We start from the raw sequence: 25,094 nt of genomic DNA, 5'->3' as shown, positions 1-25,094 counted from the left end.
TCTGGAAAAACTATGGACCATGTTTCATACGGTTTATGGTATATACCTGCTCAGCCGTGACCTCGTGGAAAAGGCGTGGTTTATGGTCAAGAAGCCAATCACATGCATCATCAATATGACTGTACACCCCGTGAGGTTGGAAAAATGCACCATGTGTGTTGTGAGTGCTAAACGAGGTCCAGTTTAATGTTGTATGAGATTAATGCGTTCTTTCGCAGCGGCAATTTCATAGTCTATGAAGTTGTACTGAGACGTGATTATTGCTGGTTGAAAACTTAACCCAATACCCCGCCGAGATGACTTGAAATATAGTCAGCTCTGGCAATTTTTGTTAGTCTCATGGGAGACTATACCTTCTGTACAAATAGTAAAATTAATGAGCTGAAATATAGTCAGCTCTGGCAATTTTTGTTAGTCTCATGGGAGACTATACCTTCTGTACAAATAGTAAAGTTAATGACTTGACATATAGTCAGCTACAGGTAGTAAGTTCTTTTGACTTTTAAATACCTTGATGAAACGTAATTATCCAATGCTGTCCAAGTTGTACCGTACTTTAACAAATTACATTATCCAAATAATATGGTACTTCCAGCCATTGTGTAAGTCGCTAAACTGCATTTCCTCGAATGGCCACTCGAGGCTGGCTCCAAAAGTGAGGCAGTCACCATTGACATCTATGCTGAAATGCCCAAATTTACAGCAGAAGTAACCATGTTAACAGCTTAGTACAAAAACCGGGTGGGTCTCTATAGCCAAATTTCCTGTTCATGACAATGACATAGTGGGTGAACTAACCCGTTTTCAATTATTTTAAGGATTCAATTTCTGTGTAATTGAGGGCTGGTCCGCTGTGAGTGACAGGTGGGTGTGTCACGGAGACTGTGGCCATCATAGACTGTGGGCTTCATTCGCCACACAATAACTCTGGAAAAACTATGGACCATGTTTCATACGGTTTATGGTATATACCTGCTCAGCCGTGACCTCGTGGAAAAGGCGTGGTTTATGGTCAAGAAGCCAATCACATGCATCATCAATATGACTGTACACCCCGTGAGGTTGGAAAAATGCACCATGTGTGTTGTGAGTGCTAAACGAGGTCCAGTTTAATGTTGTATGAGATTAATGCGTTCTTTCGCAGCGGCAATTTCATAGTCTATGAAGTTGTACTGAGACGTGATTATTGCTGGTTGAAAACTTAACCCAATACCCCGCCGAGATGACTTGAAATATAGTCAGCTCTGGCAATTTTTGTTAGTCTCATGGGAGACTATACCTTCTGTACAAATAGTAAAGTTAATGACTTGAAATATAGTCAGCTACAGGTAGTAAGCTCTTTTGACTTTTAAATATCTTGATGAAACGTAATTATCCAATGCTGTCCAAGTTGTACCGTACTTTAACATATTACATTATCCAAATAATATGGTACTTCCAGCCATTGTGTAAGTCGCTAAACTGCATTTCCTCGAATGGCCACTCGAGGCTGGCTCCAAAAGTGAGGCAGTCACCATTGACATCTATGCTGAAATGCCCAAATTTACAGCAGAAGTAACCATGTTAACAGCTTAGTACAAAAACCGGGTGGGTCTCTATAGCCAAATTTCCTGTTCATGACAATGACATAGTGGGTGAACTAACCCGTTTTCAATTATTTTAAGGATTCAATTTCTGTGTAATTGAGGGCTGGTCCGCTGTGAGTGACAGGTGGGTGTGTCACGGAGACTGTGGCCATCATAGACTGTGGGCTTCATTCGCCACACAATAACTCTGGAAAAACTATGGACCATGTTTCATACGGTTTATGGTATATACCTGCTCAGCCGTGACCTCGTGGAAAAGGCGTGGTTTATGGTCAAGAAGCCAATCACATGCATCATCAATATGACTGTACACCCCGTGAGGTTGGAAAAATGCACCATGTGTGTTGTGAGTGCTAAACGAGGTCCAGTTTAATGTTGTATGAGATTAATGCGTTCTTTCGCAGCGGCAATTTCATAGTCTATGAAGTTGTACTGAGACGTGATTATTGCTGGTTGAAAACTTAACCCAATACCCCGCCGAGATGACTTGAAATATAGTCAGCTCTGGCAATTTTTGTTAGTCTCATGGGAGACTATACCTTCTGTACAAATAGTAAAGTTAATGACTTGAAATATAGTCAGCTACAGGTAGTAAGCTCTTTTGACTTTTAAATATCTTGATGAAACGTAATTATCCAATGCTGTCCAAGTTGTACCGTACTTTAACATATTACATTATCCAAATAATATGGTACTTCCAGCCATTGTGTAAGTCGCTAAACTGCATTTCCTCGAATGGCCACTCGAGGCTGGCTCCAAAAGTGAGGCAGTCACCATTGACATCTATGCTGAAATGCCCAAATTTACAGCAGAAGTAACCATGTTAACAGCTTAGTACAAAAACCGGGTGGGTCTCTATAGCCAAATTTCCTGTTCATGACAATGACATAGTGGGTGAACTAACCCGTTTTCAATTATTTTAAGGATTCAATTTCTGTGTAATTGAGGGCTGGTCCGCTGTGAGTGACAGGTGGGTGTGTCACGGAGACTGTGGCCATCATAGACTGTGGGCTTCATTCGCCACACAATAACTCTGGAAAAACTATGGACCATGTTTCATACGGTTTATGGTATATACCTGCTCAGCCGTGACCTCGTGGAAAAGGCGTGGTTTATGGTCAAGAAGCCAATCACATGCATCATCAATATGACTGTACACCCCGTGAGGTTGGAAAAATGCACCATGTGTGTTGTGAGTGCTAAACGAGGTCCAGTTTAATGTTGTATGAGATTAATGCGTTCTTTCGCAGCGGCAATTTCATAGTCTATGAAGTTGTACTGAGACGTGATTATTGCTGGTTGAAAACTTAACCCAATACCCCGCCGAGATGACTTGAAATATAGTCAGCTCTGGCAATTTTTGTTAGTCTCATGGGAGACTATACCTTCTGTACAAATAGTAAAGTTAATGACTTGAAATATAGTCGGCTACAGGTAGTAAGCTCTTTTGACTTTTAAATATCTTGATGAAACGTAATTATCCAATGCTGTCCAAGTTGTACCGTACTTTAACATATTACATTATCCAAATAATATGGTACTTCCAGCCATTGTGTAAGTCGCTAAACTGCATTTCCTCGAATGGCCACTCGAGGCTGGCTCCAAAAGTGAGGCAGTCACCATTGACATCTATGCTGAAATGCCCAAATTTACAGCAGAAGTAACCATGTTAACAGCTTAGTACAAAAACCGGGTGGGTCTCTATAGCCAAATTTCCTGTTCATGACAATGACATAGTGGGTGAACTAACCCGTTTTCAATTATTTTAAGGATTCAATTTCTGTGTAATTGAGGGCTGGTCCGCTGTGAGTGACAGGTGGGTGTGTCACGGAGACTGTGGCCATCATAGACTGTGGGCTTCATTCGCCACACAATAACTCTGGAAAAACTATGGACCATGTTTCATACGGTTTATGGTATATACCTGCTCAGCCGTGACCTCGTGGAAAAGGCGTGGTTTATGGTCAAGAAGCCAATCACATGCATCATCAATATGACTGTACACCCCGTGAGGTTGGAAAAATGCACCATGTGTGTTGTGAGTGCTAAACGAGGTCCAGTTTAATGTTGTATGAGATTAATGCGTTCTTTCGCAGCGGCAATTTCATAGTCTATGAAGTTGTACTGAGACGTGATTATTGCTGGTTGAAAACTTAACCCAATACCCCGCCGAGATGACTTGAAATATAGTCAGCTCTGGCAATTTTTGTTAGTCTCATGGGAGACTATACCTTCTGTACAAATAGTAAAATTAATGAGTTGAAATATAGTCAGCTCTGGCAATTTTTGTTAGTCTCATGGGAGACTATACCTTCTGTACAAATAGTAAAGTTAATGACTTGACATATAGTCAGCTACAGGTAGTAAGTTCTTTTGACTTTTAAATACCTTGATGAAACGTAATTATCCAATGCTGTCCAAGTTGTACCGTACTTTAACAAATTACATTATCCAAATAATATGGTACTTCCAGCCATTGTGTAAGTCGCTAAACTGCATTTCCTCGAATGGCCACTCGAGGCTGGCTCCAAAAGTGAGGCAGTCACCATTGACATCTATGCTGAAATGCCCAAATTTACAGCAGAAGTAACCATGTTAACAGCTTAGTACAAAAACCGGGTGGGTCTCTATAGCCAAATTTCCTGTTCATGACAATGACATAGTGGGTGAACTAACCCGTTTTCAATTATTTTAAGGATTCAATTTCTGTGTAATTGAGGGCTGGTCCGCTGTGAGTGACAGGTGGGTGTGTCACGGAGACTGTGGCCATCATAGACTGTGGGCTTCATTCGCCACACAATAACTCTGGAAAAACTATGGACCATGTTTCATACGGTTTATGGTATATACCTGCTCAGCCGTGACCTCGTGGAAAAGGCGTGGTTTATGGTCAAGAAGCCAATCACATGCATCATCAATATGACTGTACACCCCGTGAGGTTGGAAAAATGCACCATGTGTGTTGTGAGTGCTAAACGAGGTCCAGTTTAATGTTGTATGAGATTAATGCGTTCTTTCGCAGCGGCAATTTCATAGTCTATGAAGTTGTACTGAGACGTGATTATTGCTGGTTGAAAACTTAACCCAATACCCCGCCGAGATGACTTGAAATATAGTCAGCTCTGGCAATTTTTGTTAGTCTCATGGGAGACTATACCTTCTGTACAAATAGTAAAGTTAATGACTTGAAATATAGTCAGCTACAGGTAGTAAGCTCTTTTGACTTTTAAATATCTTGATGAAACGTAATTATCCAATGCTGTCCAAGTTGTACCGTACTTTAACAATTACATTATCCAAATAATATGGTACTTCCAGCCATTGTGTAAGTCGCTAAACTGCATTTCCTCGAATGGCCACTCGAGGCTGGCTCCAAAAGTGAGGCAGTCACCATTGACATCTATGCTGAAATGCCCAAATTTACAGCAGAAGTAACCATGTTAACAGCTTAGTACAAAAACCGGGTGGGTCTCTATAGCCAAATTTCCTGTTCATGACAATGACATAGTGGGTGAACTAACCCGTTTTCAATTATTTTAAGGATTCAATTTCTGTGTAATTGAGGGCTGGTCCGCTGTGAGTGACAGGTGGGTGTGTCACGGAGACTGTGGCCATCATAGACTGTGGGCTTCATTCGCCACACAATAACTCTGGAAAAACTATGGACCATGTTTCATACGGTTTATGGTATATACCTGCTCAGCCGTGACCTCGTGGAAAAGGCGTGGTTTATGGTCAAGAAGCCAATCACATGCATCATCAATATGACTGTACACCCCGTGAGGTTGGAAAAATGCACCATGTGTGTTGTGAGTGCTAAACGAGGTCCAGTTTAATGTTGTATGAGATTAATGCATTCTTTCGCAGCGGCAATTTCATAGTCTATGAAGTTGTACTGAGACGTGATTATTGCTGGTTGAAAACTTAACCCAATACCCCGCCGAGATGACTTGAAATATAGTCAGCTCTGGCAATTTTTGTTAGTCTCATGGGAGACTATACCTTCTGTACAAATAGTAAAATTAATGAGTTGAAATATAGTCAGCTCTGGCAATTTTTGTTAGTCTCATGGGAGACTATACCTTCTGTACAAATAGTAAAGTTAATGACTTGACATATAGTCAGCTACAGGTAGAAAGTTCTTTTGACTTTTAAATACCTTGATGAAACGTAATTATCCAATGCTGTCCAAGTTGTACCGTACTTTAACAAATTACATTATCCAAATAATATGGTACTTCCAGCCATTGTGTAAGTCGCTAAACTGCATTTCCTCGAATGGCCACTCGAGGCTGGCTCCAAAAGTGAGGCAGTCACCATTGACATCTATGCTGAAATGCCCAAATTTACAGCAGAAGTAACCATGTTAACAGCTTAGTACAAAAACCGGGTGGGTCTCTATAGCCAAATTTCCTGTTCATGACAATGACATAGTGGGTGAACTAACCCGTTTTCAATTATTTTAAGGATTCAATTTCTGTGTAATTGAGGGCTGGTCCGCTGTGAGTGACAGGTGGGTGTGTCACGGAGACTGTGGCCATCATAGACTGTGGGCTTCATTCGCCACACAATAACTCTGGAAAAACTATGGACCATGTTTCATACGGTTTATGGTATATACCTGCTCAGCCGTGACCTCGTGGAAAAGGCGTGGTTTATGGTCAAGAAGCCAATCACATGCATCATCAATATGACTGTACACCCCGTGAGGTTGGAAAAATGCACCATGTGTGTTGTGAGTGCTAAACGAGGTCCAGTTTAATGTTGTATGAGATTAATGCGTTCTTTCGCAGCGGCAATTTCATAGTCTATGAAGTTGTACTGAGACGTGATTATTGCTGGTTGAAAACTTAACCCAATACCCCGCCGAGATGACTTGAAATATAGTCAGCTCTGGCAATTTTTGTTAGTCTCATGGGAGACTATACCTTCTGTACAAATAGTAAAGTTAATGACTTGAAATATAGTCAGCTACAGGTAGTAAGCTCTTTTGACTTTTAAATATCTTGATGAAACGTAATTATCCAATGCTGTCCAAGTTGTACCGTACTTTAACATATTACATTATCCAAATAATATGGTACTTCCAGCCATTGTGTAAGTCGCTAAACTGCATTTCCTCGAATGGCCACTCGAGGCTGGCTCCAAAAGTGAGGCAGTCACCATTGACATCTATGCTGAAATGCCCAAATTTACAGCAGAAGTAACCATGTTAACAGCTTAGTACAAAAACCGGGTGGGTCTCTATAGCCAAATTTCCTGTTCATGACAATGACATAGTGGGTGAACTAACCCGTTTTCAATTATTTTAAGGATTCAATTTCTGTGTAATTGAGGGCTGGTCCGCTGTGAGTGACAGGTGGGTGTGTCACGGAGACTGTGGCCATCATAGACTGTGGGCTTCATTCGCCACACAATAACTCTGGAAAAACTATGGACCATGTTTCATACGGTTTATGGTATATACCTGCTCAGCCGTGACCTCGTGGAAAAGGCGTGGTTTATGGTCAAGAAGCCAATCACATGCATCATCAATATGACTGTACACCCCGTGAGGTTGGAAAAATGCACCATGTGTGTTGTGAGTGCTAAACGAGGTCCAGTTTAATGTTGTATGAGATTAATGCGTTCTTTCGCAGCGGCAATTTCATAGTCTATGAAGTTGTACTGAGACGTGATTATTGCTGGTTGAAAACTTAACCCAATACCCCGCCGAGATGACTTGAAATATAGTCAGCTCTGGCAATTTTTGTTAGTCTCATGGGAGACTATACCTTCTGTACAAATAGTAAAATTAATGAGTTGAAATATAGTCAGCTCTGGCAATTTTTGTTAGTCTCATGGGAGACTATACCTTCTGTACAAATAGTAAAGTTAATGACTTGACATATAGTCAGCTACAGGTAGAAAGTTCTTTTGACTTTTAAATACCTTGATGAAACGTAATTATCCAATGCTGTCCAAGTTGTACCGTACTTTAACAAATTACATTATCCAAATAATATGGTACTTCCAGCCATTGTGTAAGTCGCTAAACTGCATTTCCTCGAATGGCCACTCGAGGCTGGCTCCAAAAGTGAGGCAGTCACCATTGACATCTATGCTGAAATGCCCAAATTTACAGCAGAAGTAACCATGTTAACAGCTTAGTACAAAAACCGGGTGGGTCTCTATAGCCAAATTTCCTGTTCATGACAATGACATAGTGGGTGAACTAACCCGTTTTCAATTATTTTAAGGATTCAATTTCTGTGTAATTGAGGGCTGGTCCGCTGTGAGTGACAGGTGGGTGTGTCACGGAGACTGTGGCCATCATAGACTGTGGGCTTCATTCGCCACACAATAACTCTGGAAAAACTATGGACCATGTTTCATACGGTTTATGGTATATACCTGCTCAGCCGTGACCTCGTGGAAAAGGCGTGGTTTATGGTCAAGAAGCCAATCACATGCATCATCAATATGACTGTACACCCCGTGAGGTTGGAAAAATGCACCATGTGTGTTGTGAGTGCTAAACGAGGTCCAGTTTAATGTTGTATGAGATTAATGCGTTCTTTCGCAGCGGCAATTTCATAGTCTATGAAGTTGTACTGAGACGTGATTATTGCTGGTTGAAAACTTAACCCAATACCCCGCCGAGATGACTTGAAATATAGTCAGCTCTGGCAATTTTTGTTAGTCTCATGGGAGACTATACCTTCTGTACAAATAGTAAAGTTAATGACTTGAAATATAGTCAGCTACAGGTAGTAAGCTCTTTTGACTTTTAAATATCTTGATGAAACGTAATTATCCAATGCTGTCCAAGTTGTACCGTACTTTAACATATTACATTATCCAAATAATATGGTACTTCCAGCCATTGTGTAAGTCGCTAAACTGCATTTCCTCGAATGGCCACTCGAGGCTGGCTCCAAAAGTGAGGCAGTCACCATTGACATCTATGCTGAAATGCCCAAATTTACAGCAGAAGTAACCATGTTAACAGCTTAGTACAAAAACCGGGTGGGTCTCTATAGCCAAATTTCCTGTTCATGACAATGACATAGTGGGTGAACTAACCCGTTTTCAATTATTTTAAGGATTCAATTTCTGTGTAATTGAGGGCTGGTCCGCTGTGAGTGACAGGTGGGTGTGTCACGGAGACTGTGGCCATCATAGACTGTGGGCTTCATTCGCCACACAATAACTCTGGAAAAACTATGGACCATGTTTCATACGGTTTATGGTATATACCTGCTCAGCCGTGACCTCGTGGAAAAGGCGTGGTTTATGGTCAAGAAGCCAATCACATGCATCATCAATATGACTGTACACCCCGTGAGGTTGGAAAAATGCACCATGTGTGTTGTGAGTGCTAAACGAGGTCCAGTTTAATGTTGTATGAGATTAATGCGTTCTTTCGCAGCGGCAATTTCATAGTCTATGAAGTTGTACTGAGACGTGATTATTGCTGGTTGAAAACTTAACCCAATACCCCGCCGAGATGACTTGAAATATAGTCAGCTCTGGCAATTTTTGTTAGTCTCATGGGAGACTATACCTTCTGTACAAATAGTAAAATTAATGAGTTGAAATATAGTCAGCTCTGGCAATTTTTGTTAGTCTCATGGGAGACTATACCTTCTGTACAAATAGTAAAATTAATGACTTGAAATAGTCAGCTACAGGTAGTAAGCTCTTTTGACTTTTAAATATCTTGATGAAACGTAATTATCCAATGCTGTCCAAGTTGTACCGTACTTTAACATATTACATTATCCAAATAATATGGTACTTCCAGCCATTGTGTAAGTCGCTAAACTGCATTTCCTCGAATGGCCACTCGAGGCTGGCTCCAAAAGTGAGGCAGTCACCATTGACATCTATGCTGAAATGCCCAAATTTACAGCAGAAGTAACCATGTTAACAGCTTAGTACAAAAACCGGGTGGGTCTCTATAGCCAAATTTCCTGTTCATGACAATGACATAGTGGGTGAACTAACCCGTTTTCAATTATTTTAAGGATTCAATTTCTGTGTAATTGAGGGCTGGTCCGCTGTGAGTGACAGGTGGGTGTGTCACGGAGACTGTGGCCATCATAGACTGTGGGCTTCATTCGCCACACAATAACTCTGGAAAAACTATGGACCATGTTTCATACGGTTTATGGTATATACCTGCTCAGCCGTGACCTCGTGGAAAAGGCGTGGTTTATGGTCAAGAAGCCAATCACATGCATCATCAATATGACTGTACACCCCGTGAGGTTGGAAAAATGCACCATGTGTGTTGTGAGTGCTAAACGAGGTCCAGTTTAATGTTGTATGAGATTAATGCATTCTTTCGCAGCGGCAATTTCATAGTCTATGAAGTTGTACTGAGACGTGATTATTGCTGGTTGAAAACTTAACCCAATACCCCGCCGAGATGACTTGAAATATAGTCAGCTCTGGCAATTTTTGTTAGTCTCATGGGAGACTATACCTTCTGTACAAATAGTAAAATTAATGAGCTGAAATATAGTCAGCTCTGGCAATTTTTGTTAGTCTCATGGGAGACTATACCTTCTGTACAAATAGTAAAGTTAATGACTTGAAATATAGTCAGCTACAGGTAGTAAGCTCTTTTGACTTTTAAATATCTTGATGAAACGTAATTATCCAATGCTGTCCAAGTTGTACCGTACTTTAACAAATTACATTATCCAAATAATATGGTACTTCCAGCCATTGTGTAGGTGGCTAAACTGCATTTCCTCGAATGGCCACTCGATGCTGGCTCCAAAAGTGAGGCAGTCACCATTGACATCTATGCTGAAATGCCCAAATTTACTGCAGAAGTAACCATGTTAACAGCTTAGTACAAAAACCGGGTGGATCTCTATAGCCAAATTTCCTGTTTATGACAATGACATAGTGGGTGAACTAACCCGTTTTCAATTATTTTAAGGATTCAATTTCTGTGTAATTGAGGGCTGGTCCGCTACGAGTGACAGGTGGGTGTGTCACGGAGACTGTGGCCATCGTAGACTTTTGGCGCGTTCATGCCACCTCGGAATAACAGGGACCGCCCCCGTTATTACGTTGTTTTTCCGACTACCAGTGTTCACATGGTTAGGATGGTTGGTATGCGTGTTCTTCTTCTTCTGTTATATTGGCGTTTGGCATAACAACTTTTTGCATGACTGCCACCAAATGTTGGGCGTAGCCTTGAGCATCAGGTGTGTGAAAACCTGGTGAAAACATGGAGGCTACAATAATTTGCTGCTGTTTTCTTATGCGAGCATACAAGCAGCACATCGTCAGGTGTTTGTGTTATCTGCAGGACAAAGAACAGGAAAGGACACGGATAATGTGTTGTTGTTTTTTTATACATAGGCCTATTTATGAATAATTTGAAACATGTTATGTCTGTGCATGTTTCTCAGCAGAGGCATTTGTCCACAATAAACAGTTTATTGTCATTGAAATATGTTCAGTGAACCAAAATCGCCTACATCAAACGTCAGTTGTCAACAACGCGTCACCAACTGGGAAACTCGGTTAGCAAAATCTGGCCCGAGTTTCCCACCTCTGATTCCGACAGGAAGGGACGTGAATGATGACGTTTTCACTCGGAAAAACGTTTTTCCGATGTCCATGAACGCACGGTGTGGGCTTCATTCGCCACACAATAACTCTGGTAAAACTATGGACCATGTTTCATACGGTTTATGGTATATACCTGCTCAGCCGTGACCTCGTGGAAAAGGCGTGGTTTATGGTCAAGAAGCCAATCACATGCATCATCAATATGACTGTACACCCCGTGAGGTTGGAAAAATGCACCATGTGTGTTGTGAGTGCTAAACGAGGTCCAGTTTAATGTTGTATGAGATTAATGCATTCTTTCGCAGCGGCAATTTCATAGTCTATGAAGTTGTACTGAGACGTGATTATTGCTGGTTGAAAACTTAACCCAATACCCCGCCGAGATGACTTGAAATATAGTCAGCTCTGGCAATTCTTGTTAGTCTCATGGGAGACTATACCTTCTGTACAAATAGTAAAGTTAATGACTTGAAATATAGTCAGCTACAGGTAGTAAGCTCTTTTGACTTTTAAATATCTTGATGAAACGTAATTATCCAATGCTGTCCAAGTTGTACCGTACTTTAACATATTACATTATCCAAATAATATGGTACTTCCAGCCATTGTGTAAGTCGCTAAACTGCATTTCCTCGAATGGCCACTCGAGGCTGGCTCCAAAAGTGAGGCAGTCACCATTGACATCTATGCTGAAATGCCCAAATTTACAGCAGAAGTAACCATGTTAACAGCTTAGTACAAAAACCGGGTGGGTCTCTATAGCCGAATTTCCTGTTCATGACAATGACATAGTGGGTGAACTAACCCGTTTTCAATTATTTTAAGGATTCAATTTCTGTGTAATTGAGGGCTGGTCCGCTGTGAGTGACAGGTGGGTGTGTCACGGAGACTGTGGCCATCATAGACTGTGGGCTTCATTCGCCACACAATAACTCTGGAAAAACTATGGACCATGTTTCATACGGTTTATGGTATATACCTGCTCAGCCGTGACCTCGTGGAAAAGGCGTGGTTTATGGTCAAGAAGCCAATCACATGCATCATCAATATGACTGTACACCCCGTGAGGTTGGAAAAATGCACCATGTGTGTTGTGAGTGCTAAACGAGGTCCAGTTTAATGTTGTATGAGATTAATGCGTTCTTTCGCAGCGGCAATTTCATAGTCTATGAAGTTGTACTGAGACGTGATTATTGCTGGTTGAAAACTTAACCCAATACCCCGCCGAGATGACTTGAAATATAGTCAGCTCTGGCAATTTTTGTTAGTCTCATGGGAGACTATACCTTCTGTACAAATAGTAAAGTTAATGACTTGAAATATAGTCAGCTACAGGTAGTAAGCTCTTTTGACTTTTAAATATCTTGATGAAACGTAATTATCCAATGCTGTCCAAGTTGTACCGTACTTTAACATATTACATTATCCAAATAATATGGTACTTCCAGCCATTGTGTAAGTCGCTAAACTGCATTTCCTCGAATGGCCACTCGAGGCTGGCTCCAAAAGTGAGGCAGTCACCATTGACATCTATGCTGAAATGCCCAAATTTACAGCAGAAGTAACCATGTTAACAGCTTAGTACAAAAACCGGGTGGGTCTCTATAGCCAAATTTCCTGTTCATGACAATGACATAGTGGGTGAACTAACCCGTTTTCAATTATTTTAAGGATTCAATTTCTGTGTAATTGAGGGCTGGTCCGCTGTGAGTGACAGGTGGGTGTGTCACGGAGACTGTGGCCATCATAGACTGTGGGCTTCATTCGCCACACAATAACTCTGGAAAAACTATGGACCATGTTTCATACGGTTTATGGTATATACCTGCTCAGCTGTGACCTCGTGGAAAAGGCGTGGTTTATGGTCAAGAAGCCAATCACATGCATCATCAATATGACTGTACACCCCGTGAGGTTGGAAAAATGCACCATGTGTGTTGTGAGTGCTAAACGAGGTCCAGTTTAATGTTGTATGAGATTAATGCGTTCTTTCGCAGCGGCAATTTCATAGTCTATGAAGTTGTACTGAGACGTGATTATTGCTGGTTGAAAACTTAACCCAATACCCCGCCGAGATGACTTGAAATATAGTCAGCTCTGGCAATTTTTGTTAGTCTCATGGGAGACTATACCTTCTGTACAAATAGTAAAATTAATGAGTTGAAATATAGTCAGCTCTGGCAATTTTTGTTAGTCTCATGGGAGACTATACCTTTTGTACAAATAGTAAAACTAATGACTTGAAATATAGTTAGCTACAGGTCAGCTACAGGTAGTATCTTCTTGTGACTTTTAAATACCTTGATGAAACGTAATTATCCAATGCTGTCCAAGTTGTACAGTACTTTCACAAATTACATTATCCAAATAATATGGTACTTCCAGCCATTGTGTAGGTGGCTAAACTGCATTTCCTCGAATGGCCACTCGAGGCTGGCTCCAAAAGTGAGGCAGTCACCATTGACATCTATGCTGAAATGCCCAAATTTACTGCAGAAGTAACCATGTTAACAGCTTAGTACAAAAACCGGGTGGATCTCTATAGCCAAATTTCCTGTTTATGACAATGACATAGTGGGTGAACTAACCCGTTTTCAATTATTTTAAGGATTCAATTTCTGTGTAATTGAGGGCTGGTCCGCTACGAGTGACAGGTGGGTGTGTCACGGAGACTGTGGCCATCGTAGACTTTTGGCGCGTTCATGCCACCTCGGAATAACAGGGACCGCCCCCGTGATTACGTTGTTTTTCCGACTACCAGTGTTCACATGGTTAGGATGGTTGGTATGCGTGTTCTTCTTCTTCTGTTATATTGGCGTTTGGCATAACAACTTTTTGCATGACTGCCACCAAATGTTGGGCGTAGCCTTGAGCATCAGGTGTGTGAAAACCTGGTGAAAACATGGAGGCTACAATAATTTGCTGCTGTTTTCTTATGCGAGCATACAAGCAGCACATCGTCAGGTGTTTGTGTTATCTGCAGGACAAAGAACAGGAAAGGACACGGATAATGTGTTGTTGTTTTTTTATACATAGGCCTATTTATGAATAATTTGAAACATGTTATGTCTGTGCATGTTTCTCAGCAGAGGCATTTGTCCACAATAAACAGTTTATTGTCATTGAAATATGTTCAGTGAACCAAAATCGCCTACATCAAACGTCAGTTGTCAACAACGCGTCACCAACTGGGAAACTCGGTTAGCAAAATCTGGCCCGAGTTTCCCACCTCTGATTCCGACAGGAAGGGACGTGAATGATGACGTTTTCACTCGGAAAAACGTTTTTCCGATGTCCATGAACGCACGGTGTGGGCTTCATTCGCCACACAATAACTCTGGTAAAACTATGGACCATGTTTCATACGGTTTATGGTATATACCTGCTCAGCCGTGACCTCGTGGAAAAGGCGTGGTTTATGGTCAAGAAGCCAATCACATGCATCATCAATATGACTGTACACTCTGAGACTATACCTTCTGTACAAACAGTAAAATTAATGAGTTGAAATATAGTCAGCTCTGGCAATTTTTGTTAGTCTCATGGGAGACTATACCTTCTGTACAAATAGTAAAGTTAATGACTTGAAATATAGTCAGCTACAGGTAGTAAGTTCTTTTGACTTTTAAATACCTTGATGAAACGTAATTATCCAATGCTGTCCAAGTTGTACCGTACTTTAACAAATTACATTATCCAAATAATATGGTACTTCCAGCCATTGTGTAAGTCGCTAAACTGCATTTCCTCGAATGGCCACTCGAGGCTGGCTCCAAAAGTGAGGCAGTCACCATTGACATCTATGCTGAAATGCCCAAATTTACAGCAGAAGTAACCATGTTAACAGCTTAGTACAAAAACCGGGTGGGTCTCTATAGCCAAATTTCCTGTTCATGACAATGACATAGTGGGTGAACTAACCCGTTTTCAATTATTTTAAGGATTCAATTTCTGTGTAATTGAGGGCTGGTCCGCTGTGAGTGACAGGTGGGTGTGTCACGGAGACTGTGGCCATCATAGACTGTGGGCTTCATTCGCCACACAATAACTCTGGAAAAACTATGGACCATGTTTCATACGGTTTATGGTATATACCTGCTCAGCTGTGACCTCGTGGAAAAGGCGTGGTTTATGGTCAAGAAGCCAATCACATGAAAAGAATTCACCTGTTGATCACATCCAAAGTAAGATTTCAGAGCTATAAACAACCACTTATTGCTACAAACAAATTTCATTTTTTGTGAAGGCTTTTCTATGTGATCACTAATATTTCTCATGTTTAAATATAATTTACTCCATTTTGCTTTTTGTGAGGTAGGTTTTAGATTCTCTTTGGTTTTTATTATTTTATTATTTCCATTTTCAGTATCACTGTTGTATTCTGCTCAGTCAATGAGAAGTGAGTATTCAACAGTGATACCTGGTAACTATGTCATTTTTACACTTCTGACCTTCAGGACTTTGCCACTGGTTGCAATACAAGAGGTGTTGTAGGTGAAGATGCTACAGCTGCCCTGGCCTTTTCCATGAGTTTGCTTCCCTCTTTTTCTTTCTCCACTTTTTCCTCTGTGCTCGCTGCTCACGCTGACTGAGGTCAGCAACTCTTTTTCTTTTCCCCTTTCTGGAGCAAAGTATCTCCAGAAAGAAGGGGGAAATGGCAGAGAGACCCTGACATTTCCCCCTTCTTTCTGGAGATACTTTGCTTGTCTCTCTGGATCTGCATCTTAGTTTTCTCTTTTCTTATTAGCCTATCATTGCGATTGACAGTGTCATCTTTAAATTTAAGATTTCAGTTTGAGCATTTATATTTAAGCTTTGCTTGATTTTAAATTTGACTTTTTATATTGTCACTTTACATTTTCAAATTATCATTTTACATTTTATCTTTGCTTTTTCAGTTTCCTTTTTCTTTTTTAAATTCAATTATGGCATGATTATTCCCAGTAACGTAGTAAAATAATATCTTTTTAATTTAATCTCTTTTCGTTTTCTCTTTGGACTTTCAATTTGAATTATGAATACATATATCCATAGATCTAAAGGATCACCCAGTCAAACCTTCTTGCTGGAGGACATTTTAGGAACGGACCACGGAGGAGCTGTGATGTACGAGCCTACAGGAAGCTAATGAAGGCGTCACAGATGCACCTGCGTCTGAAGGATGCTGCGCTCTGATTGGCCGGCTGATTTTCGAGGCGGGAGCTGTCTGTGGAGCCCAGCGATGATTGGGCAATACACCTGGCTGTCAACATAAGTGCGCCTACCTGTCACTTCCTGCTGTCGGGATTTATTCATTTTCACTTTTATGTTGCGACTAGAGATAATTTGGTTCGTCACAGCCATGTTTGTATGATTCCGTCTAATGTATCCCGCACGGTTTGTGGACCCTGCGGACCAAACGTTGCGACCTTGGCTTCATGTTCGACTCAAAGGAGGAGTACCCCCCCCGGACACTGCTGTGGTTTAATCAACTCGACTCGGCTCGTGTTAATGTGGACGCAGACTGTCGCTTGTTTGAATAAAGCAGCAGCAGCAGCAGCGGCAGCGGCAGCGGCAGGGACGGTATCTGGCAGAGAGGTAGGCACCGCAGAGCGTTAGCTTGCTGTAATGTGTGCGGGGGGATGAGGCTGTGCTGCGCGGACACAGAGCCAGCAGCCGCAGCAGCAGCAGCAGCAGCAGCAGAAGGCCGGGCTCTGTGTGCTCGGGGCCGGGCTGTAGACGCCGTGTCATAGCGTGTCGTCTGCTTTCGTGACAGGACACTGGATGCTGACAGATACGCTCTGATTCACGGCCATGGCTGCTGTGGTCATATGTGTTGTTCAGGTGCACAGATGTGTGTCTGTCTGCGACACTGGACGGGGATCTCGGCTGTCGGAGCATGTTTGTGTATGGCGCAGGGCCGGCTACAGCATTTATTGGGACCTAGTAAAAAGGTCCCCCCCCCCCTCCCTCCCTTCTGTCACATGTTGCCATAACCTACAGGGTTCTAATATTATAAATTATCCTGAAATCATCTGTAGTTGGGCTTAACTATTTTGGAAAATAATAATTGCGATTTTTTTCACCAATATTGCGGTTGCGATTTAATATGCAATTATTTTTTAAGCTCTTTGTCTTTTGTATTATTCAACAAAGACAAGCAATAAATCATTGTATAGTATGAACAACACAAGATTAGATTAAACAAACTGTTCTTTCCTGGAGGCCAGGCCTGGATGTGATGATGAAATCAGGTGATGCATGAATTTGTGGGCAGTGGGAAGTGAGCAGAAGAGAGATAGAGGAAGAGGAAGCAGACGTGTAGATGCGACCGGAGCAGAGTTGGTGGAATAAGTTTAAGTTTAGTACACAGTGTGTGCGGTGTCTGAGATAAACTCCAGACTGAAAGCCAAGTTCATTCATCTGCTCTCCAGAAACGGGATTTTAACCCCAACGTTATATACCGTCGGCCCTGGAGGTAACGAGTCTCCCTGGTTTTCTGATCACGGTCGGAAGCGAAGCAAGCAGGAAAGGTTCGGGTCGGGCTCGGACACAAATATCTTAATGCCTGTCGGGCTCGAGCCGGGTTACTGCTCGGTAGGACGCGGGCCGGGCTTGGACAGAAAAATGCGGCCCGATCAGACCTCTAGTGTGTAGCCGTGAACCCAGGCTTGGTGACCGTACTAAGGGGCATCGTGTCTTTGGCGATAAACTCCCTTACTGCTTGAGTAATTTCCTCGTTCCGTTTAAAATGCACCGATTACAACTTTCTAGGCCGATTCCGATTTCCAATTTTTCATTGAGTTTGACCAGCCGATACCAATTTTAGCCGATACCAATTTCATATTTTCTAACCACTTTACAGCACACACAAATATTTATTTTCTATCTTTTCTTTAATAGAACATAGAACATTTTTTTGAATAGATAGTCGATCACTATAAAATAGAGCTATATAAATTACTCCTGGTGTGGAAAATTCACACACATCTAAAGTGCAATGAGAACCATTTCCTTCTTTTCATATCCAATATCTAAAGAAATGTGATATATTTAGCAAACTAAACTTCTGTATGTATGAAAACAGGGAAAACACGTAATGGCAATACAAAAATATATAAATAACAAATAAAAGTAAAATAAATATAGCCTTCCAGTATAAAGATATTTCTCAAAACACACACACAGGCCTGTTTGAACGTCAACAGTAACGTTACCTGAAAACAGTGTGTAGTTCCTTTTTTAGCAAGTTTGCTTTATGTGTCATTGTGTATAAATATGACCACTACCGTTGCTGTCAACGGGCTTATCTGCTAACGTTAGCTACCGACGGTTACCTCGGAACAATCCAGCAAATAGATGGTACCCTAGAGTGCCGTTACCTGAAACAGATGATTTAACGTCACCGCTCATTTTACACACAGTTTAGCAACACCCCCCACTAACCTGGAAGGCGTTTTAAACAGTAACGTTAGTACAGCGTGTCCTACAGCGGCCAGCGGGGCGTCAGAGGCACCACAGCGTTCGCTAATGTTAGCTTCTTGTCTCAGCTGGGGTCTGATAAACAGGAAATTCATCAACGTCAGTGTGCCCAACGCTATTTTCCGATAAACTGTAGCTGTCATATTTCACGGGACCGCATGAGTGTGGTTTTCATGTTCCAGTTGTTCAGGTTCAGAGGGGGGGGGGGGTGAGAGAGACAGAGAGAGAAGCTGACTGTTGTCCTGAGATCAGTAGAGCAGACTGCTCTGCAGAGCCGTGTATCATTACGACTTTATGACATTTCATAAACAGCTGAAGCTGCACATCATCTTCTTTTTTTAAACCAAAATAGTCCCACACAAGTGACCTACTGTTCCTAGTTGGGAAAGTTTCTGTCGAGCCTGAGGTCATTGTACAACAGGTCAAGGTACGGCGTAGCGTTAGCGTGCTAGTTGATGCTTTCTCTGCGGAGTGCAGACTGATTTGCTCTCGTGAGTCATGTGACCAAATGTCAATCGCCTTTGCGATTAGGAAATCACGTTTTAACATATCGCGATATTATTGCAAATGTGATTAATTGTTCGGCCCTAATCTGTAGACATTTTATCAACTCAGAAAGCTGCAAAAAATACCACAGTATGGTAAAAACTGGTTATCATGCTTCCTATAAGAATCATAGTCTAACAAAAAGAATTAGACATCCTCTATGAACTGCTGTAGGCCTGTTGTGACAGAGGAACCAGCTGATAACTGACCTGATTATATAGGCCTGGACTAAATGATAGATGATATAGTGTTTGCCTCTTTAGGACAACTAACAGATCTCTTCATTATGATTCATCTGCAATCACAATAGAGATTTATTATTTCCTTATTCAATTCCTCTGCAGAACAGAATCCTGAGACTGCTGTATGAGCTGTTTTAAACTCATGCTGATGGCAACTCATGAATGTCACGCCAGCTAATTGTGATTTGATGCACTCTGTGAGCGCCGCCCCCTGCCGAGGCCAATAGTCCACTTTATGGCGTCATGTTAATGTCATATCTCACGAGCGCAATAAACCATGCTCAAAAGCAAATTCTATCATTTCACACGGATATTATTCTTTGCGCACCAATTCAACAATCGAGAGTTGAACAGGCAGCTGCGAGCGTGAAACAAAACCTAGGGAGTGGGAAAGAATGGCACCTGTGTGTATAAAACCAAGCAGCACGCACACAGAGCGGCCACCACGCACCCGCCAGTGTCTGCTTAGCGAGTTCTGGAGGGCATACACACTCCACAGGTAGACTTCTCGCAAAGTAGATTTCTGCTCGCCCGAATGAAACTGACCTTTGACCAAAAGTTTTTTTTCTGTCTTTACTAACGATGTAGCGCAACATAGCACCGTATGTAAAGGAATGTATAAGTGTCTGTCATCCGTTCTGTTGTTGGGATATGTGCGATGCTTTTGAAACGTCCGTAAATCCTTCCCCCGGCTCACACACATTGGCCAACTCTGGCAGACTCGCTCTCTCCTTGTTTTCTTGACATGAAATCAAAAAATAAAGAAGTCGTCAAATTTGCAGGTCGCACATGTGAGAGTAGTTGTAAAACATTCTCGTGCTGTATCTAGAAATGGTTGAAAAATGTGACCATTTGGTTTCAGTCTGGAGCCCTGAACAGCCCTGTCCTAGTGGTCCCCATCTTCATTTCAGCCCCACGTTTCCTGTTGGCCTCTATAGAGCTCAACAGTGTGGTTCCGAAAGTAAAAATGCCATTGATTTTCTCCATAAGGATTTAGATTATCAGCCATAATGTCTAAACATCCGAGGTAGACTCACCACGAGCTACATGGTTGTAACATACAAAAGGTTTCTGCTCCTGTAGAAGCTAGAAGTGTGTATGATATCAACCTTGTTTTAAGAAAAACATGTTTTATCCGCGATCTTATGGAGAAAAACTACACTACCCACAATCCTAAGCGTAACAGCAACGTCTTGGATTGGTCCAACTTGCTGTTACCATAGAAATGTTAACTGTACCCGTGAAACTGTGAACAGCTAGAGCGAGCTTCTTCCATTGAAGTCTGTTATAGTTTCTGTACATGGTCTCGTACCTTTCCCTTTTTTGCTGTTTTCAAAATGTTTTTTGCGCCGAATCAAATGTTTTATGCTCACTATTCATATCGTAGCTGGTTGGCTTGGTTCCAGACTTAAAACTCTATATATAAGCAATTTTTGAAACGTCAATGAAACAACTGAACGGGGAAAAACACTTCCGGAACCAGAACCGTTAAAAAAGTGGGATGTCACTGTTGAGCTCTATAGTCAACTATCAAATAAAGGAAAAATGACCCTAATACATTTCTTGGAAAAACAACAGCAAACTTCTTGAAGGGTTAATCTGGTGACTTTATAAGGGTGAGGACTCACAAGAGACAGCTTCTAAGGTGGAGAAACTGAGATACCCTGATTTTGGTCCCTAGAATAAGAACACGTGATAATACATTTCCCAAAATGCATCTCAATAGTATATTTTAATTAGACCCTCCGTGCCTGTTAGACAGCCACATATTAAAGCATGTCAGACATACCAAAGCTCCTCCAGAGACACAGGCTGAGTTCTCTGTGTTCAAACACTACCCTACTGTAGAGCTGGAGCAATTCCAAATGTTGCTGTACAATTAATTGTCTCAGAAATAATTGTGATTAACAATATAACTGTCTCTTTCAGTCAAACTAAAAAAATAGTTATTTTGTTTATTTAAACAAATAATGAATCCCAGCATACATCTTTTGGTTATATCACTGGTATGTGACCCAGCTAATGTAATAACACAAATACACAGCCTATGAAGTAAACGCCCCTAAAACATTGTTTCTAACTGTATCCCCCCCTTGTCATTTTGTTGCTATGAATGTGTATAGGATCAAGTGTCAACTAGCATAGCTTTAGCTAAACTGTCCAACCTATAATCTAAATTAACATCTAAATAAAATCAACAATGACCATCAACAGTCATACCTTAGGACCTTAGCTAAGCAAAGAAACCACGACTACGTAAAAAATGGACAATTAGACAATTGTGTAATAATTGTTAGGGCGTTTTCACACATGAAAGTCCGAACCAAGGTCTGGACCAAGGTTCATGTTTTTGTTACATTGTCTACATTTGATCCAGTAAGTTTTGGTTTCACACTGCAGTTATGCAAGCGCACTAAAGATCTATACGTGACAAAACTCCGTCCTACCGTCATCACAAACGTGAGCTGCGTCTCCAGATACTTATAATTGATTGGTTTGTAGACAGGCTTCCCCGTCCTCTCGTATCTCTCTCTGTGTCAGAGTTTTTTCAGCTGACTGCTGCTCTCCCCACTGGAGACACTGGAACTTTCTGGAGAATTTATTCAGAGACAAACGGAAACCTACACTGTACATTTACTACCACTTAACAAATAAACTGCTGATGTATTCTCTGCTCTGATAGCCGACAGCTGTCTGCTCTGAGCGCATTCACCGTCACTCTCTCATGTAGCCTACACACTAAGCACCGAGCTATTCCTTAAAGGAGCTTCCCCGGTCTTGTAACACAAGGAGAGCCTTCCAGAGTTTCTTGTATTTGGTCCGAAAGTCCGAACCATCCAAAAAATGCTTTCACACTGTAAACGAACCGGACCATGGTTCAGTTTGGTCCAGACCGAGACCACCTCTTTTGGTCGGACCAAAATTTGGTCTTTTGATCCGGACCGTGGTCCGGGGGAGGTTTCACACCTCTAATTTTGGTTCGGATCAAACTGAAAAGTCCGAAAGTCCGGACCAAATGAGGTATGTGTGAAAACGCCCCTAGAGGCCTACCCTACAGGTACTGACATGCCACTGCTGTAACAGTGAACGGCCATGTACAGCTTGCACGGCACAACCATCGGCTGTCTGTCACTTTGACTTTTGACAGGAAAAACAATAAATAGCCAAATCACCTCTGTAAATGGGGAACCTGAGTGTGTAGAGCTGTGAGTTAGTAATAATCCTAACCCTGTTGTATGCATGTAGTGGATTGTGGCAGACGCGATGTGTAAGAGGGCATCTACTTTTCTCAGTAGTGGTCCGCCACACATGCAGCATTTCAGTTGCACATTAGAGGCTGTCTTAGCAATGAAACCGCTGCTCTGCTTGTAATGCTGTTCTCACAACCTCTGCCTTCTGTCCAGGTTGGCTACACTGTCTGCTTGCATGTGGAACGTCTTGTGGTAGGTTCTGTACTTCAGAATATCTGAGCCAGTCTAAATTGATTACAGTTTTTCTGAATAGCTAAAACACTAAACCCCATTCTCTGAACCAAATGCTGTGGCCTAAACCCATTTGTTGAATCAATCGCTCTTTTGGCAAAACCCTAAACACATTCTCACTCGCTGAAACACATTTCACACTGAGATGCACTGTGTTGCAGAATGGTTAACACGGGCAGTGAGTTGTTGTGTGTAAACGATGACAACATCATTTACACACAACAACTCAGTTGTGCTCACGTATTTCTAATGAAGTGATCAAACCAATCGTAGAAAATATAAGCCAGTTCAGAGTGCACAGGTGACGGTGACATACTTTTTGTTTTCATTGCAAAATGTCTTTACTACATGAATTACAGTAAACATTTTTTTCTGTAACTAGATGCCTTGGACTCTGTGTTCTCTAATGTTTGAGGTAATATAATAATGAATGCTCTGTAGTGTGTAGTTATTGACTGGCTGTGTGTATGATCTGAAAGCATTTAGTTTGATTATGCTAGCAGAGTCAGGTGTTTTGTGAATATAGTTTGAGAAATGAGAGAGAGAAATGTGTCTTAGCAATGGAGAAAAACTGTAACTGGTGTGCAGACCTTGCGGAAAACATGTGATTCAGTATGTAAGCACAACTATGGATACAGTCAACATAGGAAGTGTTCTTTCATAAAGGCCAGGCCTATGTGTTAAGATGAAATGGGATCAATTCATCCATGAACGAATGATAGAAATAACTTGTCTTTATTTAGCTATTGAGCTGTAAAAACCCTAAATTCCAGTAGAATAGTATGACTTGTAACTTTAAGACTTACGTAAACCATAATTGTCATAACTTAAAGTCTGAATAAAGACCAGCTAAGCACAGCAGAACAACAGGCCTGGAGTGAACATTATTACCACGTGATTACTGGTCAAATACTATAGTTACTTTTGGTGATAAAAGTAACTATAACTAACTAAAATGTGTTGTTATCATTGGATGTGTCCGTAGGTGGTGAATGTTCTTCACCCCTGACCAACAGTCCCCTGCGGTTCAGTATTTGTGTTTATATAGTATTGACTAGATTTCAGTGGAATCATCATTTCTACTAAACTGTCCATTACATACTCACAAAAAACATGGAAAACATTTAAAGCTAACTAAGGGGAAATATAAGGAAAACATTTTAAAACCTTGTGTCTTCTGTCTCCAGGCATGGATGAGAGGTTATGTGCTCCTCTGGTGCCCTAACCTGTGCATCCCAGCAGTCCCTCTGTGAGCATGTATCGCAGGAACGGGCTTTCAGATGGCACCAGCATCAATTCATTCACATCAGAGGTAAGGACAACGCATGACCGGGACAGACCGATAATTACACTGCATGTTTTACTGCTCCTTGTAGACTTACTTTAAGGTAACGTTGCTTGTTGCATTGCTCCTTGGGAGTTCTTTGTACTGCTCTGATTTAACAGACTAAGTAAAAGCAGAATAATAATTGTGCTTTTTGTATTCATACTGTTGAGTTGCAAAGTCGGCATGTATAGAAAATGTGAAGTTGTGTAGTTCCCTTCACCATTAGATTGGAGCATTTTTAAAGAACTTTTTAGCTTTACTTTTAAGCAGGTAAATACCATGGCATGCACAGTTCAACACAGCGTGTCATCACAAGACGGCGGCCCCTTATTCAAATTGAATACAGCCTGACACACTACAAAGCAGTCAAACTGACCTGATACTGTACAGCTAGACCAGCTTCTGCAAAACAACAACAAAAACCTTTATTGGCCAGTATGGCTTATCCACAATCTGTGGTAAAGAACATGATTGGGGCATCTCTGTCTGGAACATATTTTAAGCTGATGATGATGATGCTACATTCACATCATTAGAAATGGGATATCCATCTGACCAGTAGTAGAGGACCAATCCTGCTCTAGAACAGTGTTAGATGGATGGATCAGCTTCTCTCTCCAGCTAGCTCAGGGAGGCTGTGGCTCAGGTTGTAGAGCGCTCGTCTAGCTATGGGAAGGTCGGTGGTTTGATCCCAGGCCCTGCAGTCTACATGTCCAAGTGGTTTTGGACAAGGCACTGAACCCTGAATGGCTCCTGATGCTGTGTCATCAGTGTGTACATGTTTAAGTGATGAGCAGGAGGCACCTTGTATGGCAGCCTCGGCCTGTAGTGAATAAAGCACTTTGAGTAGTCATCAATACTAGAAATGTGCTAA

The 25,094-nt window shown here is 41.6% G+C and overlaps 1 protein-coding gene and 15 non-coding genes across 17 annotated transcripts in view; all 16 read left to right on the top strand.

Annotated features, from left to right (window-relative positions):
• Nucleotides 1-206: 206 nt before the first annotated feature.
• LOC118493152 lies at nucleotides 207-347 on the top strand. Its single transcript, XR_004895138.1, has one exon. It is a non-coding gene; the product is annotated as a U4 spliceosomal RNA (small nuclear RNA).
• Nucleotides 348-1,132: 785 nt separating this feature from the next.
• LOC116059082 lies at nucleotides 1,133-1,273 on the top strand. Its single transcript, XR_004107211.1, has one exon. It is a non-coding gene; the product is annotated as a U4 spliceosomal RNA (small nuclear RNA).
• A 705-nt stretch (nucleotides 1,274-1,978) lies between these two features.
• On the top strand, nucleotides 1,979-2,119 carry LOC116059081. The gene has a single exon (XR_004107210.1). It is a non-coding gene; the product is annotated as a U4 spliceosomal RNA (small nuclear RNA).
• A 705-nt stretch (nucleotides 2,120-2,824) lies between these two features.
• Nucleotides 2,825-2,965, top strand: LOC118493151. Its single transcript, XR_004895137.1, has one exon. It is a non-coding gene; the product is annotated as a U4 spliceosomal RNA (small nuclear RNA).
• Nucleotides 2,966-3,670: 705 nt separating this feature from the next.
• On the top strand, nucleotides 3,671-3,811 carry LOC118493150. Its single transcript, XR_004895136.1, has one exon. It is a non-coding gene; the product is annotated as a U4 spliceosomal RNA (small nuclear RNA).
• Nucleotides 3,812-4,596: 785 nt separating this feature from the next.
• On the top strand, nucleotides 4,597-4,737 carry LOC118493149. The gene has a single exon (XR_004895134.1). It is a non-coding gene; the product is annotated as a U4 spliceosomal RNA (small nuclear RNA).
• Nucleotides 4,738-5,441: 704 nt separating this feature from the next.
• On the top strand, nucleotides 5,442-5,582 carry LOC118493145. The gene has a single exon (XR_004895129.1). It is a non-coding gene; the product is annotated as a U4 spliceosomal RNA (small nuclear RNA).
• A 785-nt stretch (nucleotides 5,583-6,367) lies between these two features.
• LOC116059072 lies at nucleotides 6,368-6,508 on the top strand. Its single transcript, XR_004107202.2, has one exon. It is a non-coding gene; the product is annotated as a U4 spliceosomal RNA (small nuclear RNA).
• Nucleotides 6,509-7,213: 705 nt separating this feature from the next.
• Nucleotides 7,214-7,354, top strand: LOC116059077. Its single transcript, XR_004107207.1, has one exon. It is a non-coding gene; the product is annotated as a U4 spliceosomal RNA (small nuclear RNA).
• Nucleotides 7,355-8,139: 785 nt separating this feature from the next.
• LOC116059076 lies at nucleotides 8,140-8,280 on the top strand. Its single transcript, XR_004107206.1, has one exon. It is a non-coding gene; the product is annotated as a U4 spliceosomal RNA (small nuclear RNA).
• Nucleotides 8,281-8,985: 705 nt separating this feature from the next.
• Nucleotides 8,986-9,126, top strand: LOC116059093. The gene has a single exon (XR_004895133.1). It is a non-coding gene; the product is annotated as a U4 spliceosomal RNA (small nuclear RNA).
• A 783-nt stretch (nucleotides 9,127-9,909) lies between these two features.
• Nucleotides 9,910-10,050, top strand: LOC118493144. The gene has a single exon (XR_004895128.1). It is a non-coding gene; the product is annotated as a U4 spliceosomal RNA (small nuclear RNA).
• Nucleotides 10,051-11,455: 1,405 nt separating this feature from the next.
• On the top strand, nucleotides 11,456-11,596 carry LOC118493162. Its single transcript, XR_004895148.1, has one exon. It is a non-coding gene; the product is annotated as a U4 spliceosomal RNA (small nuclear RNA).
• A 705-nt stretch (nucleotides 11,597-12,301) lies between these two features.
• LOC116059080 lies at nucleotides 12,302-12,442 on the top strand. Its single transcript, XR_004107209.1, has one exon. It is a non-coding gene; the product is annotated as a U4 spliceosomal RNA (small nuclear RNA).
• A 705-nt stretch (nucleotides 12,443-13,147) lies between these two features.
• On the top strand, nucleotides 13,148-13,288 carry LOC116059079. Its single transcript, XR_004107208.1, has one exon. It is a non-coding gene; the product is annotated as a U4 spliceosomal RNA (small nuclear RNA).
• A 3,116-nt stretch (nucleotides 13,289-16,404) lies between these two features.
• LOC116038314 (ras-specific guanine nucleotide-releasing factor RalGPS1) overlaps nucleotides 16,405-25,094 on the top strand; it is a 79,469-nt gene continuing 70,779 nt past the window's right edge. Inside the window, exons 1-2 of one of the 2 annotated variants that reach the window (XM_031282605.2) lie at nucleotides 16,405-16,739; nucleotides 24,081-24,205. In XM_031282605.2, coding sequence (XP_031138465.1) covers nucleotides 24,149-24,205 — 57 coding nt within the window. In that variant the 5' untranslated portion in view covers nucleotides 16,405-16,739; nucleotides 24,081-24,148. The remainder of the gene's footprint in view (nucleotides 16,740-24,080; nucleotides 24,206-25,094) is intronic. The other variant, XM_031282596.2, reaches the window with a different exon arrangement.

Source organism: Sander lucioperca, chromosome 14 (genome assembly GCF_008315115.2).
Source record: "Sander lucioperca isolate FBNREF2018 chromosome 14, SLUC_FBN_1.2, whole genome shotgun sequence".
NCBI classification, from domain to species: Eukaryota; Metazoa; Chordata; class Actinopteri; order Perciformes; family Percidae; genus Sander; species Sander lucioperca.
Note: the sequence above shows the minus strand (reverse complement) of the source record. Positions and strands in the feature narration are given on the sequence as shown.